Below are 19,220 nucleotides of genomic sequence, written 5' to 3'. Positions count from 1 at the left end.
TAACTGAGGGAAACAGATCAATCTTTCCATAGGATAACATCTTTATTATTTATCATAAATGCCTTTCAACTTGGGCAGAAAATCTATTTTTTTCATTGATACAAAAAGTATTAAAAGAATGATAATGTTGAGGTAGAAACTGACATTGGTAAATTAATTCAGGTATAACTTTTCGAGATCTCCAAGCCACTCAGGAGGAAATAAACTAATTAAATTTTAATTTTCCTTGCAGAGAGAAAAACATTCCTTCTGACTATCATTTTAAAAAATCCAGATTGAGTATTTAGTTAATGCACATCTGTAGAAACTGAGGCTGGAATTTTACGTTGGACAGGAGGGCCCGCCCACTGGCCAAAAAATTGGGGATGAGCCTGCCTCTGCTGGGCCTGGGAGTCACGTCAGGATTTTACATAGCCCAGGCTCTTAATTGGACTTGGGCAGGGTGTCCACCTCTCTGAGGTAAGAAGTCCCACCTCCAAGAGCTGCTGGCCAATCAGTGAGCTGGCAGCTCTCAGTCCCAGCAGCACCACCGGGGGCAGTGTCCACTGCTGGGACTGCACCCAGCCAACAGCAGGATTGTGGACGTCGGCCCCGGAAGAGAGGTACGTTTTGGGGCCTCGCCGGGACCAATTGGCTGGGCCCCAGTGAGGCAAGAAGGTTGGGGCACTTTATTTCAGAGGGGGCAGTTGGGGCTTCGGGGGTGGCCTTCCATGGGGCACATGGTGCCCGATCAGGAGGAGCACAGGGAGCCCGATCAGGAGGGTCCCCCCAGTCCGCAAGGAGGGCCCCCCCCGCATGCAAGGAGGGCGCCAGGCCTAAGTTGCTTGCCGACCGTGGTAAAATACCAGCAGAGGCGGGAGGAGGCCCTGGAGTGGCAGTTAATTGGCCACTTAAAGGCCTTGATTGGCTTGGTGCGGGCAGGCCGTTTCTCACCGCCGCTGCCCTTGCGTAAAATTGCAGCAGGAGTGGGAAGACATCGGGAACGCCACCTCCCACGCAATTTTAGGCCCCCCGCGCCACCAGCCCGCTTATGTGGTGGGGGGGGGGGGCGTAAAATTCTGGCCCGAGTCTTTGTTGATTTGACTCTGGTAGATATGTGTTAGCTACCTTGGTGAAGTTCATAATTTAATTACTGCTAAAGAAACAAATGATTCTGGATTGTTCAGCATTCCTTGACTTCAGCTCCTGCTATCCTGCCCCCCTCTGAGGTTCAAGACTTCTTGCTTTCTTTTCTCAAGCTCTGCTCTCCAGTTCCTGATATTCCTCACACCTGTCTCAGATACCTGACCTGTGAACAGTAGTGGCAGTTAGTGGAATAGCAGACACGAAAATCAAATTTTCCACTCTCCGGATTCCTGCTGTGAACAATGGGGCATTTTGTGTGTTGGTCAAGTTCTTTAGTTTTTTTGGATTGGAAATTAGAGATGTTGTCTTGTATCTAGGAGTGCAGCGAAGATTTATCAGACTGATTCCTGGGATGGCGGGACTGACGTATGAGGAGAGATTGAATTGGTTAGGATTATATTTGCTGGAGTTCAGAAGAGTGAAGGGGGATCTCATAGAAAGCTATAAAATTCTAACAGGACTTCACAGGGTAGATGCAGGAAGGATGTTCCCGATAGTGGGGGGGAGTCCGGAACCAGAGGTCATAGTCTAAGGATACGGGTAAACCTTTCAGGACTGAGATGAGGAGAAATTACTTCACCCAGAGAGTGGTGAGTCTGTGGAATTTGCTACCACAGAAAGCAGTTGAGGCCAAAACATTGTATGTTTTCAAAAAGGAGTTAGATATAGCTCTTGGGGCGAAAGGGATCAAAGGATATGGGGGGAAAGCGGGAACAGGTTACTGAGTTGGATGATCAGCCATGATAATAATGAATGGCGGAGCAGGCTCGAAGGGCCAAATGGCCTACTCCTGCTCCTATTTTCTATGTTTCTATATATACAAAGTGCATATTGTAGTTTATCGCATGTTCTTTGCATCATGATCATCATTGATACTGCATATAGCCAGCATGGATCCCTCATTACCTGTTTATAATGAGTAGTTCTTGCACCATACTGAGTGATGTTGACTGCTTTTACTTCACACAATCATTGCATGATTCTTCAGCATGTCAATTTAGATAGAAACCCCAAAGGAACAGTGTCAACAGCTGTTTGCACCATTTTCTTTAGCATCACTGCTGATCTCCCACCGAAGTTACAGTGGGAAATTGGGAGAACCTCTGCGAAGATTAATTGTGAAAATGTTGAATATAATTTTCTTCCCTCAAGTGGAGTAAGATGGTGGCCAAATTGGCACAAACATCTCAGTAATGTGCTTCCAGGCACCACCCTGTGGTCATAGCCTACAACTGCAGGCTGATTGTAAGTTCTAATGTCACATTAATGGAGAAATTATATTTCAGTGCCTTGTATGGAGTATACGCATTTTTCCCACCGACATACAGCACTCTGCATGTGTCAACACTAAATTTCATCTGCCATTTTTCTGTTCAATTGTTTTATCCAACACACTAGTTCGATTTCACTGTGCCTCCTCGTTTGGTATCACTGCATATTTGACCACATTGGATTGAGTTTATTATGGGTATGGCTGCTTTCTTGGCTTCTGTTGCTTTTTCATTGCCAGCATCTATCTTCCTGTTATAGTCATATCTGCTTCACCTGTCCCCACAATTTCTTTCTCTATTCCTTCTGCGTCTCTGGCCTGTTGTACTGCTTTTCCCATCCTATTATGGGCATGGTCACTTTTTGTATTCCTGTTGAAGTTGCTTTCTTTTTTGCTGCTGCTGCAATGATTGCTATTTGGCTTGCTCCTCCTACCTCTCTGAGATACTTCAATACCTCAGTACTTAAAAACTTAATTCGTACCCTCCAGTTTTTGTGACACCCACTTTGTTTCCCCTCTCCACTGCTAACAAACACCAATGCCACTTTCCCTCGTCAAATGCTGCCAAACCCCAAGATCTCCTCACCCTCAGAGTCTGAAAACCCTCAAGATCACCTTCCTTTGTAATGAGGCTGAACTCATTCTCAGTATTGCCATTCATCTGATTCACCTTGAGAATTGTGCACAATATATTAAGTTTAGTTTAGTTTAGAGATACAGCACTGAAACAGGCCCTTCGGCCCACCGAGTCTGTGCCGACCATCAACCACCCATTTATACTAATCCTACACTAATTCCATATTCCTACCACAACCCCACCTGTCCCTATATTTCCCTACCACCTACCTATACTAGGAGCAATTTATAATGGCCAATTAACCTATCACCCTGCAAGTCTTTTGGCATGTGGGAGGAAACCGGAGCACCCGGAGGAAACCCACGCAGACACAGGGAGAACTTGCAAACTCCACACAGACAGTACCCAGAATTGAACCCGGGTCGCTGGAGCTGTGAGGCTGTGGTGCTAACCACTGAGCCGCCCCTTGAATATACCGTTAATTTGCTGTAACATTTAATATTTCCAATGCATTTTCCACACCTCTATGGGATGCCTAACCTTACATCTGCTTGAGTGCTTCCGGTTCTTTTTCGAAGAAAATTGGCACTTTTTTGTAAAAATAAAGCTGCCTTCTGGATGCCTGTACAAATTGGGCCCTGTGCCTGAAACTATCCCTATTGCGCATCTCGTTATTGACCCTTCCTCAACTAGCTTTCCCTCTTCCCACTTTCATTTTGACATTGCTTCCCTTTCACACTGAAGGCCCATTCCCCTGCGCCCCCCACAAAAAAATAAAATGTTATAGCTGTGTTTCCAGCCATAGCCTAGCTTTAAATCCTTTTAAAGAACTGACTTTTAATGTGCTCATTCTACCTTGTGTAAAAGTGCATTGTGCACTTTGAAGAACTTAAAGCCAAACCCTGTGTCAAGACCAAGAATGCAGCAATAGGAGCATTTTCTTACAGTGGGTCTCTACTAAGCACTTCGTCAGCAATAAGCCCTGTTTTAATAATTTAAAACACTTAGTACACTTAGTGGAAAATTATAGCATTTGCACTTTAAGTAACTCGAGTAGGCTTTCCAGCACAATATTCTGTCTCCCTGAAATGCTGGGCAGGCCTTTTAGGAGTTTGAGTACAGGGATGTAGGATACATAGTGCGGGGGTTGGGGGGTAGGGGTGGGGCGGGTAGCTGCACAATTCACTGTGCTGTGGGTTCCACCCTCAGCTAGGGGTGAGGAAACCTGCATGTGAAGTCTTACAGCAGCATATTTGAGCCTATGGTCACTGGGAGCTGAAGCAGCATAAAAAAATATTTAATTGCCTCATTTGTCATTGGGCTATTTTCTGTAATGCAGTTGATTTGCTCTGTGATGGAAAGCATTGCAAAACTGTCTGCTTAAATTTTAAATGCCCACCTGAGGCCCATAGTAATGGTGGACTCCAAGGATGCACGTCTGTTGCCCTAGCTTTGCCAAATGAGGGGAAACATGTCGTGTATCATATAACCCCTCTGTCTTCAGGCAGAATTTTTGATAAATTCATAAAGAGGCAGGGATGTGCCTTAGCCAGATTCTGCCTCAACCACCCAGATTACAGCATCTTTATGGCCCAGGCCTTCGAAATTATGGGGGTCTTAATTTTATGTTTGCTGCCTCACCATTTTTTAATCATAACTGTACTAATTCTCACTTTCATGCTCAAACTTTATCCCACAAAACTCTTCTGTGCTCACCATCATCAAATTCTCAGCTTATAGCTTTTTTTTAAAGAAAAAAAATCCCAGGAAAGCAATGGAAGTCTTTAAGTTGCATTGGATTATTTTTTCTGCTCCCATTGCAGTTTCATATTTTGCGTGCTCTGAGTGCCTGATTTTTTTTTTGTCCTCCTGACGAATAATTTAACCTAATGTTATTCTGCCTCCTACAGGAGCTACTTACAGGAGCTTTCTAATCCTTCTTATTGTGTTTCTTTTGGCCTGATTTTATAATTTTGCTTCTTATATATATTCTTCCTCTCTTGTGCATTTCCAATAAATAATGAATTGGCACAAAGTCATTGAGGCTGGTGGCTACTTGCATTGTGTTTCAAAATAAGACAGAAAACTACTTGAATCCTTACAGGAACCTTTGAACCTCTCCATTTAATTTCTTCTCCCTTTGTACAATTTCATGTTTTCAAAGTACTCAGGACTTTCTTTTTCATATTGCTTTTAATTTGATAATATCAAATGCGCTGACACATTGTGAGCAATAGGACAGGGCATTTGATATCACATTAAAATGCTTGTTTTTTTCTGAATTTATCAACTTTTGGGACACTTGACTAGACTATGGACACCCCTAAAATATAAACTCAACACTTGTAACCCCCTTCAGGCTTTTATGCACTTGATACACATGATGGAATTTTGTATCTGCCTACAGCTAAATTCTATCCCACTGCACTTTCAGTGTAATTGCTTTATTAGTTTTTTTCAAGTTGCTGACCACTGTTTGCTACTTTTCTAGATTTGTTGTGTGGAATATATTATTTGCCATTGAAAAATAATGCATGAGGTACCGTTACATTCAACCTGAATGTTGCATGCTCTTATTTTTTGTGCGCATTTTACATTTACAGTGCAGTGTTTTTCTGGGGCTACCTATTTTGAATGAGATCTGATTTTGGCAAAAGATGACCAGAAAAATGAAATGCAATAATAAAACCTATTTTCAGTCTCCATTATGACCTCCCTCCTGCCAATTTGGTAAAGGGATTATGGCTGGATACATACGTTTGAGTAATCCCATTTTGAGTAACAGTCTTGTATTCATGTGGGAGATCATTCATCCCAATTAACCCACTGCATAAGATCCCGAAATTGTCCATTAACTAGTCAATGTGACAGGATGTAGATGGCCGAGTTTTTAGAGATGAAGAGATGGATGAGGAGGCATCAAATATCCTGAAATAACTTATTTGTATTGCGAATATGCATGAGAAAGTCAGGAAGTGCCATCAGCCCCGCCTTCCATCTAGGGTCCTCTGTCCCTAACACTGACTGGGAAACCCTGTACCTCCACCTGTCCCTGATGCCCCATAACCTTAGAACTTTCCTTCCTCACCACAATGCTTTGGCACCACACTTTTTAATTGTCTCAAATTTAATATCTGGTAAGTAGCAACAAACCAGAAATCTAACTGGAGTAGTGAGGAAAATTTACCAAGGAACAATAAGTTGAATCACGCAAATTGCTTAAAGTATTTCTTTTCTTCAACCAGAACACTATACTTAAGGAAAGTAACTTGGAAGTAGGAACAGGAGTAGGCCACTTCGCCTTTGGAGCCTGTTCCGCCATTCACTGAGATCTGCAACCTAACTCCATATACCCGCTTTTGCCCCATATCCCTTAATACCTTTGGTTAACAAAATCTTTCAATTTCTCTCTTAAAATTAACAATTGATACAGCATTAATTGCCATTTGTGAAAGAATTTTACTATCTTGCACCACCTCTTATCTGGAGAAATGTTTCCTAATTTCATTCCTGAAGGTCTGGCTCTAATTTTTAGGCAATGACCCCTATTCCTTGACTCCCCAACCAGTGGAAATAGTTCCTCTCTATCTACCCTATCTATTCCCCTTTAATATCTTGAAAACTTCGATTAAATCACCCCTCAACCTTCTAAGTTCCAGGGAATACAACCCTAACTTGTGCAATCTCGCCTCGTAATTTAACAGAGTATGCAGAGTATTTCTTAAATGGTGAGAGATTGGGAAGTGTTGATGTCCAAAGGGACCTCGGTCTTTTTGTTCATAAGTCACTGAAAGCTAACATGCAAGTGCAGCAAGCAATGAGGAAGGCAAACGATATGTTGGCTTTTATGGCAGAAGGATTTGATTACAGGAGTCAAGAAGTCTTGCTGCAATCGTACAGAACTTTGGTGAGATTGCACCTGGAGTATTGATTACAGTTTTGTTCTCCTTACCTAAGGAAGGATATACTTGTCGTAGAGGGAGTGCCACGCAGGTTCACCAGACTGATCCTTGGGATAGTGGGACTGTCTTATGAGGAGACATTGAGGAGACTGGGCCTGTGTTCTCTAGAGTTTCAAGGAATGAGAGGTGATCTATCTCATTAAAGCATACAAAGTTCTTACAGGGCTGGACAGGGCAGATGCAGGAAGGATGTTTCCCCTGGCTGGGGGGTCTAGAACCAGGGCACACAGTCTCAGAATAAGAGGTAGGCCAATTAGGACTGAGATGAGGAGGTGGTGAATCTTTGGAATTCTCTGCCCCAGAAGGCTGTGGAGGCTCAGTTATTGAGTATATTCCATACAAAGATCAATAGATTTCTAGATATTAAAGATATCAAGGGATATGGGGATAGTGCGGGAAAATGGCACTGAAGGGGGAAGATCAGCCATGATCTAGTTGAATGGCAGGGCAGGCTTGAGGGGCCAAATGGCCTACTCCAGCTCCTATGTTCCTAACCCTTGGAGTCCAGGTATTATGGTGGTAAATCTGTGCTGCACTCACTCCAAGGCCAATTTATCCTTCCTACAGTTGGTGTCTAGAAATGCTCACAGTACTCCAGGTGTGGTCTAACCAGGGCCTTGTATACTGTAATATGACTTCTACCCCCTTGCATTCTATTTCTCTAGATATAAAGGGCAGCATTCCATTAGTTTTTTGATTATTTTCTGTACCTGTTCATGATATATTTAATAATCTATGCAGTTGGACCCCAAAGTTTCTTTGACCTCCACTCTTTCTAGCTTTTAACCACATATAAAGCACCCTGTTCTAACCTTTTTAGGTCCAAAGTAGATGACATCACATCTGCCTACATTGAAATCCATTTCCCACAGCTTTGCCCATTCATTTCATCTGTCAATAATTTTACGCTTCTTTCTTCGCAGCCTGTCTTTGTGTCATTGGAAAATTCGGATATATGGCTTTCTATCCCATCATCTAAGTCATTAATGAATATGGTGAATAGTTGAGGTCCCAACACAGATCATTGCTGGACATCACTAGTCATGTGCTGCCAGTTGGAGTACCTCTCCGTTATCCCTACTCTGCTGCTCTGCCAATTTCTTAACCAGGTCAATAAATTGCCTTCAATTGCACAACCTTCAACTTTCACTAACAGTTTCTTATGAGGGACTTTATCACATACCTTCTGGAAATCCATACAAATAACATCCATAGACTGTGCACTGCTTTAATCAATTAGATTTCTCAGGCATGTCCTCCCCTTTACAAATTTATCCTGGTGCTCTCTGATCAGCTGAACATTTTCAAGGTGTTCAGTCACCCTATCCTTAATTATAGACTAGAGTTTTTTTTAATACTTTCATGGGATGTGGGTGTCACTGGTAAAGCACATCCCGAATTGCCCTTGACAACTGAATGGCTTGCTTATCCATTTCATAACACAGTTGAGAGTTAACCACATTGCTGTGGGTCTGGAGTCACATGTAGGCCAGATCAGGTAAGGACGGCAGATTTCTTTCCCTAGAGGACATTAGTGAACCAGCTAGGTTTTTATGACAGCTGATGCTACTGTTACTGAGAATAGCTTTCAATTCCAGATTTTTATTAATTAATTGAATTTAAATTCCACCAACTGCTGTGGTAGGATTTGAACCCCTGTCCCCAGGGTATTAGCCTGGACTCTGGATTGCTAGTCTAGTGACATTATCACTATGCCGCTATAAGACTTACTGCCTATAATTCTCTGGTTTTCCTCTGCCACTTCTCTGAAATAGCAGAGCAATGTGCGCAACATTCCAATCTAAAGGAATGGTTCCTGGATAAGGAGAACTTTGGAAGATTATAGTTAGGGCATTTGTAATGTTTTCACTTTTTAAAAATTCATTCATGGGATGTGGGCGTCGCTGGCTATGCCAGCATTTACTGCCCATCTCTAATTGCCCTTGAGAAGGTGGTGGTGAGCTGCCTTCTTGAGCTGCTGCAGTCCATGTGAGGTAGGTACACCCACAGTGCTGTTGGGAAGGGAGTTCCATGATTTTGACCCAGCAACAGTGAAGGAGTGGCAATATAGTTCCAAGTCAGGATGGTGTGTGACTTGGACAGGAACTTGCAGATGGTGATGTTCCCATGAATCTGCTGCTCTTGTCCTTCGAGGTGGTAGAGGTCGCGGGTTTGGAAGGTGCTGTCTAAGGAGCCTTGGTGCATTGCTGCAGTGCATATTATAGATGGTACACACTGCTGCCATGGTACATCAGTGGTGGAGGGAGTGAATGTTTGTGGATGGTTTGCCAATCAAGCGGGCTGCTTTGTCCTGGATGGTGTCGAGCTTCTTGAGTTGTTGGAGCTGCACCTATCTAGGCAAGTGGAGAGTATTCCATCACACTCCTGACTTGTGCCTTGTAGATGGTGGACAGGCTTTGGGGAGTCAGGAGATGAGTTACTCGCCTCAGGATTCCTAGCCTGTGACCTGCTCTTGTCGCCACAGTATTTATATGGCTACTCCATTTCAGTTTCTGGTCAATGGTAGCCCCCAGGATGTTGATAGTGGGGGATTCAGTGATGATAATGCCACTGAATGCCAAGGGGAGATGGTTAGATTCTCTCTTGTTGGAGATGGTCATTGCCCGGCACTTGTGTGGCGCAAATGTTACTTGCCACTAATCAGCCCAAGCCCGGATATTGTCCAGGTCTTGCTGCATTTCTACACGGACTGCTTCAGTATTTGAAGAGTCGCGAATGGTGCTGAACATTGTGCAATCATCAGCGAATATCCCCACTTCTGACCTTATGATTGAAGGAAGGTCATTGATGAAGCAGCTGAAGATGGTTGGGCCTAGGACACTACCCAGAGGAACTCCTGCAGTGATGTCCTGGAGCTCAGATGATTGACCTTCAACAACCACAGCCATCTTCCTTTGTGCTAGGTATGACTTCAAGCAGCAGAGAGTTTTACCCCTGATTCCCATTGACTCCAGTGTTGCTAGGGCTCCTTGATGCCATACTCGGTCAAATGCTGCCTTGATGTCAAGGGCAGTCACTCTCACCTCACCTCACCTCACCTCTTGAGTTCAGCTCTTTTGTCCATGTTTGAACCAATGAGGTCAGGAGCTGAGTGGCCTTGTCGGAACCCAAACTGAGCATCACTGAGCAGATTATTGGTAAGTGAGTGCTGCTTGATGGCACTGTTCATGACACCTTCCAACACTTCGCTGATGATTGAGAGTAGACTGATGGTGTGGTAATTGGCCGGGTTGGATTTATCCTGCTTTTTGTGTACAGGACATATCTGGGCAATTTTCCACATTGCCAGGTAGATGCCAGTGTTGTAGCTGTACTGAAACAGCTTGGCTAGGGCGCGGCAAGTTCTGAAGCACAGGTCTTCAGTACTACTGCTGGAATATTGTCAGGACCCATAGCCTTTGTAGTATCCAGTGCCTTCAGTTGTTTTTTGATATCACACGGATTGAATCGAATTGGATGAAGTCTGGCATCTGTAATGCTGGGGACTTCAGGAGGGGGCTGAGATGGATCATCAACTCGGCACTTCTGGCTGAAGATTGTTGCAAATGCTTCAGCCTTATCTTTTGCACTGATGTGCTGGGCTCCCCCATCATTGAGGATGGGGATATTTGTGGAGCCACCTCCTCCAGTTAGTTGCTTAATTGTCCACCACCATTCACGGCTGGATGTGGCAGGACTGCAGAGCTTAGATCTGATCCGTTGATTATGGGTTCACTTAGCTCTGTCTATCGCATGCTGCTTATACAGTTTGGCACGCAAGTAGTCCTGGGTTGTAGCTTCACCAGGTTGACACCTCATTTTGAGGTATGCCTGGTGCTGCTCCTGGCATGCCCTCCTGCACTCTTCATTGAACCAGGGTTGGTCTCGTGGCTTGATGATAATGGTAGAGTGGGGGATATGCCGGGCCATGAGATTACAGATTGTGGTTGAGTAGAATTCTGCTGCTGCTGATGGCCCACAGCGCCTCATGGATGCCCAGTTTTGCATTGCTAGATCTGTTCAAAATCTATCCCATTTTGCACGGTGATAGTGCCACACAATCCGATGGACGGTATCCTCAATCTGAAGGCGGGACTTCGTCTCCACAAGGACTGTGCGGTGGTCACTCCTACCAATACAGTCATGGACAGATGCATCTGTGGCAGGCAGATTGGTGAGGATGATGTCAAGTATGTTTTTTCCTCGTGTTGGTTCCCCCACCACCTGCCGCAGGCCCAATCTAGCAGCTATGTCCTTTAGTACTCGGCCAGCTTGGTCAGTAGTGCTGCTACCGAGTTACTCTTGGTGATGGACATTGAAGTACCCACCCAGAGTACATTTTGTGGCCTTGTCACCCTCATTGCTTCCTCCAAGTGGAGGAGTACTGACTCATCAGCTGAGGGAGGGCGGTAGGTAGTAATCAGTCGGAGGTTACCTTGCCCATGTTTGACCTGATGCCATGAGATCTCCTGGGGTCCAGAGTCGATGTCGAGGACTCCCAGGGCAACTCCTTCTCTACTGTAGACCACTGAGCCGCCACCTCTGGTGGGTCTGTCCTGTCGGTGGGACAGGACATACCCAGAAATAGTGATTGCAGTGTCTGGGACATTGTCTGTCAGGTATAATTCTGTGAGTATGACTATATCAGGCTGTTGCTTGACTAGTCTGTGGGACAGCTCTCCCAACTTTGGCACAAGCCCCCAGATGTCAGTAAGGAGAACTTTGCAGGGTCGACAGGGCTGGGTTTGCCATTGTCGTTTCTGTTGTCTAGGTCGATGCCGAGTGGTCCGTCTGGTTTCATTCCTTTTTATTGACTTCGTAGTGGTTAGGTACAACTAAGTGGCCTGCTAGGCCATTTCAGAGGGCATGTAAGAGTTAACCACATTGCTGTGGGTCTGGAGTCACATGTAGGACAGACCAGGTAAGGACAGCAGATTTCCTTCTGTAAAGGACATTAGTGAATCTGATGGTTTCCTTTAAAACCTTGTGATGTAAACCATCTGGTCCTGGAGATTTGTCACTTTTTAGTGCCGTTAATTTCTTCATTACTGTTACTTTGCTTATTATTAATTTTAGTGACTCCCTCTCCCTGATTCTGTATTAGTTTCCTGGGGATGTCTGGCATGCTGCCCTCTTTCCCTACTATAAATACTGACACAAAATAATTCTGCATATTCACCATTTCCTTATTTTCATTGACAATATCACTGTTATCAATTTTCAAGGGCCCACAATGCCTCTGACCATTCTCTTTCTTCTAATGTAATCATTTTTTCTGTTGATTTTGAAATCCCTTTCAAGTTTCTTCTCATACTCCATTTTTGTAGCTCTTACTATCTGTTTTGTCACTCTTTGCTGTTTTTTGTATTTTTGCCATTCACCTGGGTTGCTGCTGTTTTTTCCATTTTTGTATGCTTTTTCTTTATGTTGTCTCTTACTTCTTGTCGTCCATGGCTGTCTTGTTTTTGGCAAGTAGAGCTCTTGCCCCTTGGGAAGATAAATTGGTTCTGTATCACATTAAATTTTTTTTTTGACACCTCCCACTCATTCTCTGTCACTTTACCCATTAATAGATTTGCCCATTGAAGTCAACCTTACCTAAATCAAAATCCTAGTATGGCCCAATTTTGACTCTGTGTAAGTGTATGGGTTTTCAGTGAGTTCAAATCAGGCCCTAGTAGCTGTTTTGCATTCTGCTTTACAAGCACTATGTTGAACTTGATCATGTTGTGATCGCGATTAGATAAATGTTCACACACCATTAGGCTGCTAACTAAATCTGGCTCATTACTCATTACTAAATCTAATATTACAAGCTGTCTTATTGATTCTAGGACATACTGCTGCAGGGAACTATGCCGGATGCACCAAAAAATTCACTACCTTTCTGACTTGTGCTTGTCTGCTTATCCCAAGCTATATGAAAGTTAAAATCCCCCCATTAAAAGCAATCTGCCTTTGCTACATGTAAGTTTTGTCACATAATAAAGACATAAAAAAAATTCACAATCACGATTACATGACTTCACATATAAAATTGGAGTTTGTACTTTTTTTTATTTACCTTTTACTTGGAGGTCTTAATCTTTCAGGAAAGTCTCGCACTGGAACTGATATTTTTCCAACGGGGTACCATTCTATTAGTAGACAGGAAGGAACAATTACAGGAGTGCTCAGGCTGCAGCAGTAGTTGAGTTTGCATTTTCAAATGATTTCAATATTTAATAGACAGAGCTAAGCAATCCCACAACCAACAGATCAGATCAAAGCTCTGCAGTCCTGCCACAATCAGTCATGAGGAGGAGGCTCCATGAACATTGATATCCTCAATGATGGTGGAGCCCAGCATGTAAGTGGAAAAGGCAAGGCTGAAGCGCTTGTAACTATTTTAGGCCTGACGTGCTGAGTGGACGATCCATCTTGGCCTCCTCCTGAGGTCCCCAGCATTACAGATGCCAGTCTTCAGCCAATTCGATTCACTCCACATGATATCGAGAAACAGGTGAGCGCCCTGGCTATGGCAAAAGGCTATGGTCCCCGACAGAATACCAGCTGTAGTTTTGCTTCAGAGCTAGCCACACCTCTAGCCAAGCTGTTCCCTACAGCTACGGCGGAGGCATCTAGCTAACAATGTGGAAAAATTGTCCAGGTATGTCCTGTCCACAAAAAGCAGGACAAATCCAATCCAACCAGTTACTGCCCCATCAGTCCACTCTCCATCATCAGAAAAGTGATGGAAGGGGTCATTGACAACATTATCTAGTGGTACTTACTCAGTAATAACCTAATGACTGTTGTCCAGTTTGGGTTCTCCCAGGACCACTTAGCTCCAGAGCTCATTACAGCCTTGGTCTAAATGTGGACAAAAGAGCTGAATTCCATAGGTGAGGTGAGAGTGACTGCCCTTGGAGTCAAGGATGTATTTAAGCAAGTGTGGCATCAAGGAGCCCTAGTAAAGTTGAAGACAATGGGAATCGGGGGCTGGCGTGGGGATGCGAGGTGGGGGGAAGGAGGAAACTCTCCGCTGGTTGCAGTCATACCTAGCACAAAGGAAGATGGTTATGGATGTTGAAGGCCAATCATCTCAGCCCCTGGACATTGCAGGAATTCTTCAGGGCACAACCATCTTCAGATGTTTCATCAATGATATTTCCTCCATCATAAGGACAGAAGTGGGGTTGTTCACTGAAGATTGCACAGTGTTCAATCCTATTTTCAATTCTGCAGATACAGGAGCAGTCCGTGTCCACATGCAGCAAGACCTGGACAACATTCAGGCTTGGGCTGATAAGTGGCAATTCACTTTCGCGGCACTGAAGCACCAGGTAATGACCGCCAATAAGAGAAAATCTAACCATCTCCCCTTGACATTCAACGGCATTGCCATCGGTGAATCCTCCTCCATCAACATCCTGGGGGTTACCATTGACCAGAAACTGAACTGGACCAGCCAATTAAATACTGTGGTTACAAAAGCAGGTTAGGGCTGGGCATTGTGCGGCGAGTAACTTGCCTCCTGACTCCTCAGAGCCTGTCCACCATCTACAAGGCACAAGTAAAGAGTGTGGTGGAATACTCTCCATATACTAGGATGAGTGCGGCTCCAACAAAACTGAAGAAGCTCAACACCATCTAGGACAAAGCAGCCCACATGATTGGCACCCCATCCATCCCTGAAGCATTCACTGCTTCCAGAACTGGCGCACAGTGACCACAGAGTGTACCATCTACAAGATGCACTGCAGCAACTCACCAAGGCTTCTTTGACACTGCCTTCCAAACATGTGACCTCTACCAGCTAGAAGAACAAGGGCAGCAGGCACATGGGAACAACAACAGTGCAAATTGCCGTCCAAGTTACATGTCATCTGGACTTGGCACTATATCGCCGTTTCTTCACTGTCACTGGGTGAAAATCCTGGAACTCCCTCGCTAACAGCACTGTGGGTGTATCGGCACCACAAGAACTGCAGTGGCTGAAGAAGGCGGCTCACCACCACAATCTCAAGGGCAATTAAGGATGTTCCAGCAATGCCTCATGCCAACAATGAATAAAAAAGACCTGGAACATGGCTAGTAGAATTTTTTTTGAGATTAGGTTTGATAGCAAAACTTTTTTCAAGTGCTTATTTTTAGATGAACAAATAAACAAAAATGTCTGATTAATGGTGTAAATTACACAGCAAATTCCAGTCTGTAACTTGCTCCAGTTAAATTTTGGGAAGAACAAAGCCATCATCTTCGACAACTGCCACGAACTCAGTACTTTCCACCAGCTCCAACCCCTCCTCCATCTACTGCCTGAGCATATTCACAACTTTGGCGTCCAGTTCAACCCTGAGCTGAGCTTCCAACCCCATATCCTCTGCATCACAAAGACTACCTGCTGCCACCTCCATGACATTGCTCATCTCTCTCCTTGCTTCAGCCCATCTGCTGCCGAAATCCACATACCTGTCTTTGTCACCTCCAGACTCAACTATTACAATGCTGTGCTGGCCAGCCTCCTGTCTTCCACACCCTAAACTTCAGTTCATACAATTCTCTGCTGCCTGTATCCTTTTCCACACCAAGTCTTGCCTACTCATCACTGTACATTCCTGACTTACATTGGCCACCATTTTCCTGAATACCTCCAATTTAGAATCCTCCTCAGCTTTGTGTTTAAATCCTGGTAGAGCTTAGAACATGTTTACTAGATTGATACCTGGAATGAGTGAGTTGTCTTATGAGGAAAGGTTGGACAGACTGGGCTTGTTTCCACTAGAGTTTAGAAGAGTGAGGGGAGACTTGATTGAAGTTTATAAGATCCTGAACAGTCTAGACAAAGTGGATTTGGAAAGGATGTTTCCACTTAAGTGGGTGAGTCCAGAACTAGGAGGCACTGTTTTAAAATTAGGGGTCGCCCTTTTAGGACAGAGATGAGAAGAAATTTTTTATCAAAGGGTTGTGTGACTTTGGAACTCTCTGCCTCAGAAGGTGGTGGAGGCTGGGTCATTGAATATTTTTAAGGCGGAGGTAGATAGATTATTGGTAGACAAGGGAATCAAAGGTTATCTGGGGTAGATGGTAGTGTGGAATTCGAGACACTAACAGATCAGCCATGGTCTTATTGAATGGCGGAGCAGGCTAGAGGGGCTGATTGGCCTATCTTGCTCCTAATTCGTATGTTCATATGGAACATTAAGGTTCCAAGATGATAGATACAGCAGAAATAGTATGTGAATCAGACATTCTTCAGGAAAATGGAACCAAATGTTAGCTTGTAGTCATCAATCTAGAGATAGCAGTTGAGAATTTTGTAATGTCCTGAATACCTCATTTATAGGAGTGAACAAGAGCTGAATCAATACACAGTTTGGTTTCCAATTGTGTTAATAAATAGCGCAATATATAAAACCAGATTTAAAAAAAATCTGTCCTGGAAGTGCATTTGTCTATTTGGCGTGTGGTTTCTTTTGGCTGTGGCAGTGAAACGAACAAACAGGTGGCCAGAAAAGCCTCAGTCAAGCTGCTGATCTAGTTGAGTAGTAGCAAGTGGTGGGTAACCAATTGAGTTAGGTCAGTCGCCTAGTAAGGCCAATTGTCATACGCTGACTGGAGTTTTCCAGTCGGCCTGCAGGCCCCTTGAGGCATCAGGGATGAGACCAGATGCCTGGAGGTGGCCTTCTAGTGGCAGACTGGAGTGGGGTGGGGGCGGGGGGAGGGGGCAGCGCTCCAGGAAGGTTTTGAGGCCCACCCTGCCTGCCTGCCTGCCTGGCCACAGTTGCGGCCACAGGCCATCCTGTGGAGCGGCTCCCCCTCCACAATGGTGGCCTGGCTGCTGAGGCCATTTTTAATTTAAAACTTGTAAAAGTTGCAGAGAGGGCGCCTCAAGATGGAGGCACCCTCTCTCTCTCTTATCTGAACTGCAGGCTCCTGCTCCTCTGAAACTGGAGGGCACCCTATTGGTCCTCCAGCTTTGAGAACCTGCTCGACAGCGAGCCTGCCCTTTGGCCACTAATTGGCCAATTTGGGGAAAATCTCCGACGGGTGACTGTTTTCCACACAGTGTCGGGTAATGACCCCCATTTGACCCTGAGGTCGTGGTCCCGACCCAGGACCTGAAATCCTGCCCTTTATATGAAGCCATTGAAATAGTAGATGTGTGTTTGGACTTTAAGAAGGCATTTTATAAAGTAACAGATAATAGACTTGTTAGCCAAATTAAACCCCACCGATTAAAGGCAGCATGAATACGAAATTGGATAAGGGGCAGAAAGCAGAGAGAAGTGATGAACAGTTGTTTTTCAGACTGGATGGAAGTGTGCAGTGGTGTTTCCTAAGGGTCGCTGTTGGGATCACTTTTCTTTTTGATATAGATTAATGACCTGGACTTGAATATGCAGAGCATAATTTCGAAGTTTGCAGATGATACGAAACTCGGCAATGTAATAAGCAATGTGGCGGATAGTAATAGACTTCAGGAGGATGTAGAAAGACTAGTAAAATGAGTAGACTCATGACAAATGTAATTTAACACAAAAACGTGCGAAGTAACTCATTTTGGTAGGAAGAATGAGGAGAGGCAATATAAACTAAATAGTACAATTTTAAAGGGATACAGGAACAGAAAGCCCTGGGGGTGTATGTACAGAAATCTTTGAAGGTGGCAAGACAAGATGAGAAAACAGTCATAAAGGCAAGAATCCCACAAGCTTTTTAAATCACAGAATCGTTATAGTGCAGAAGAAGGCCATTCGGCCAATAGTGTCCACACCGGCTCTCTGAAAGAACAATTCACTCAGTTCCATTCCCCTGCCTTCTCCCCATAACCCTTCACATTCTTCCTTTTCTTGGAACTGTCTAATTCCCTTTTGAATGCTTCAGTTGAACCTGCCTTCACCACGTTCTCAGACAGCACATTCCAGACCTTAACCACTCACTGCATGAAAAAGGTTTTCCTCATGTCGCTTTTGCTTCTCTTACCAAATACTTCAAATCTGTGCCCTTTCATTCTCGATCCTTTCATGAGTGGGAACGGTTTCTCTCTATCTACTCTGTCCAGACCACTAATGATTTTGAATACCTCTATCAAATCACCTCTCGGCCTTCTCTTCAAGAAAAACAGTCCTAACTTCTCCAATCTATCTTCATAACTGAAATTCCTCATCCCTGGAACCATTCTTGTCAATCTTTTCTGTACTCACTCCAATGCCCTCACATCTTTCCTAAAGTGCAGTGCCCCAGAATTGGATGCAGTACTCCAGCTGAGGCTGAATTAGTGTCTTATACAAGTTCAACATAACTTTGCTCTTGTATTCTATGCCCCTATTAATAAAGCCGAGGACACTGTACGCTCTCTCAACCTTTCCTGCCACCTTCAATGACTTATGCACATATACACCTAGGTCCCTCTGCTCCTGCACCCCCTTTAGAATTGTACCCTTTATTCTATATTATCTCTCCATTGAGGCATATAGACTACAGAAGCAATAAAGTAATGCCAGACCTTTAAAAAAACATGGCTAGGCCTCAGCTGGAGTAATATTCTGGGCACCACACTTCAGGAAGGATGTTAAGCCTTTAGAGTGGGTGCAGAAGAGATTTACTGGGATGGTACCTGAGATGAAGGACCTCAGTTATGTGGAGAAACTGGAGAAGCTGGGGCTGTTCTCCTTAGAGCAGAAAGGTTTTTAAGAGGAAATTTAATAGAGGTGTTCAAAATCATGAAGTGTTTTGATGGAGTAAAGAAAGAGAAACTGTTCCAAGTTGCAGATGGGTCAGTGATCAGAGGGCACAGATTTAAGGTAATTAGCAAAACAACCAGGGGCGACATGAGGAAAGCATTTTTTTTACGCAGCGAGTTGTTGTGATCTGGAATGCCTTGCCTGAAAGGGTGGTGGAAGCAAAGTCAATAACAACTTTCAAAAGGTAATTGGATAAACATTTAAAGGGAAAAAATTTACAGGGCTATGGGGAAAGAGCAGGGGAGTGGGATAATTGGATAGCTCTATCAAAGAGCCAGCGCAGCAGCTCAAATGATCTACTTCTGTGCTTTATCATTGTATAATTCTAAATATATCTGTGACAAACATATAAAGAGGTACAGAAGTCAATGAATGAAGTTGTTTACTTTGATATGCTTCTTCGAATTATACTTTCTTTTCCTTCCAGGCCAAATATAAAGAAGACTTTGAAAAGAACCGGGGAAGAGGATTTAGCATTGTTACTGACACTCCTGAACTGCAGAGATTAAAAAGAACTCAAGAGCAAATTAGTAACGTATGTAATGTTCTGTATGAGA

General features: G+C 44.1%; 1 protein-coding gene across 4 annotated transcripts in view; it reads left to right on the top strand.

Moving 5' to 3' along the window:
- nebl (nebulette) overlaps positions 1-19,220 on the top strand; it is a 433,041-nt gene that overhangs the window by 228,009 nt on the left and 185,812 nt on the right. For all 4 annotated transcript variants that reach the window (XM_068013576.1, XM_068013582.1, XM_068013591.1 and 1 more), the window contains exon 4: positions 19,091-19,198. In XM_068013576.1, coding sequence (XP_067869677.1) covers positions 19,091-19,198 — 108 coding nt within the window. The remainder of the gene's footprint in view (positions 1-19,090; positions 19,199-19,220) is intronic.

The sequence above is a fragment of the Heterodontus francisci genome, chromosome 2, assembly GCF_036365525.1.
Source record: "Heterodontus francisci isolate sHetFra1 chromosome 2, sHetFra1.hap1, whole genome shotgun sequence".
NCBI lineage: Eukaryota > Metazoa > Chordata > Chondrichthyes > Heterodontiformes > Heterodontidae > Heterodontus > Heterodontus francisci.
The sequence above is the reverse complement of the archived record's forward strand: the minus strand, read 5'-3'. Positions and strand labels throughout refer to the sequence as shown.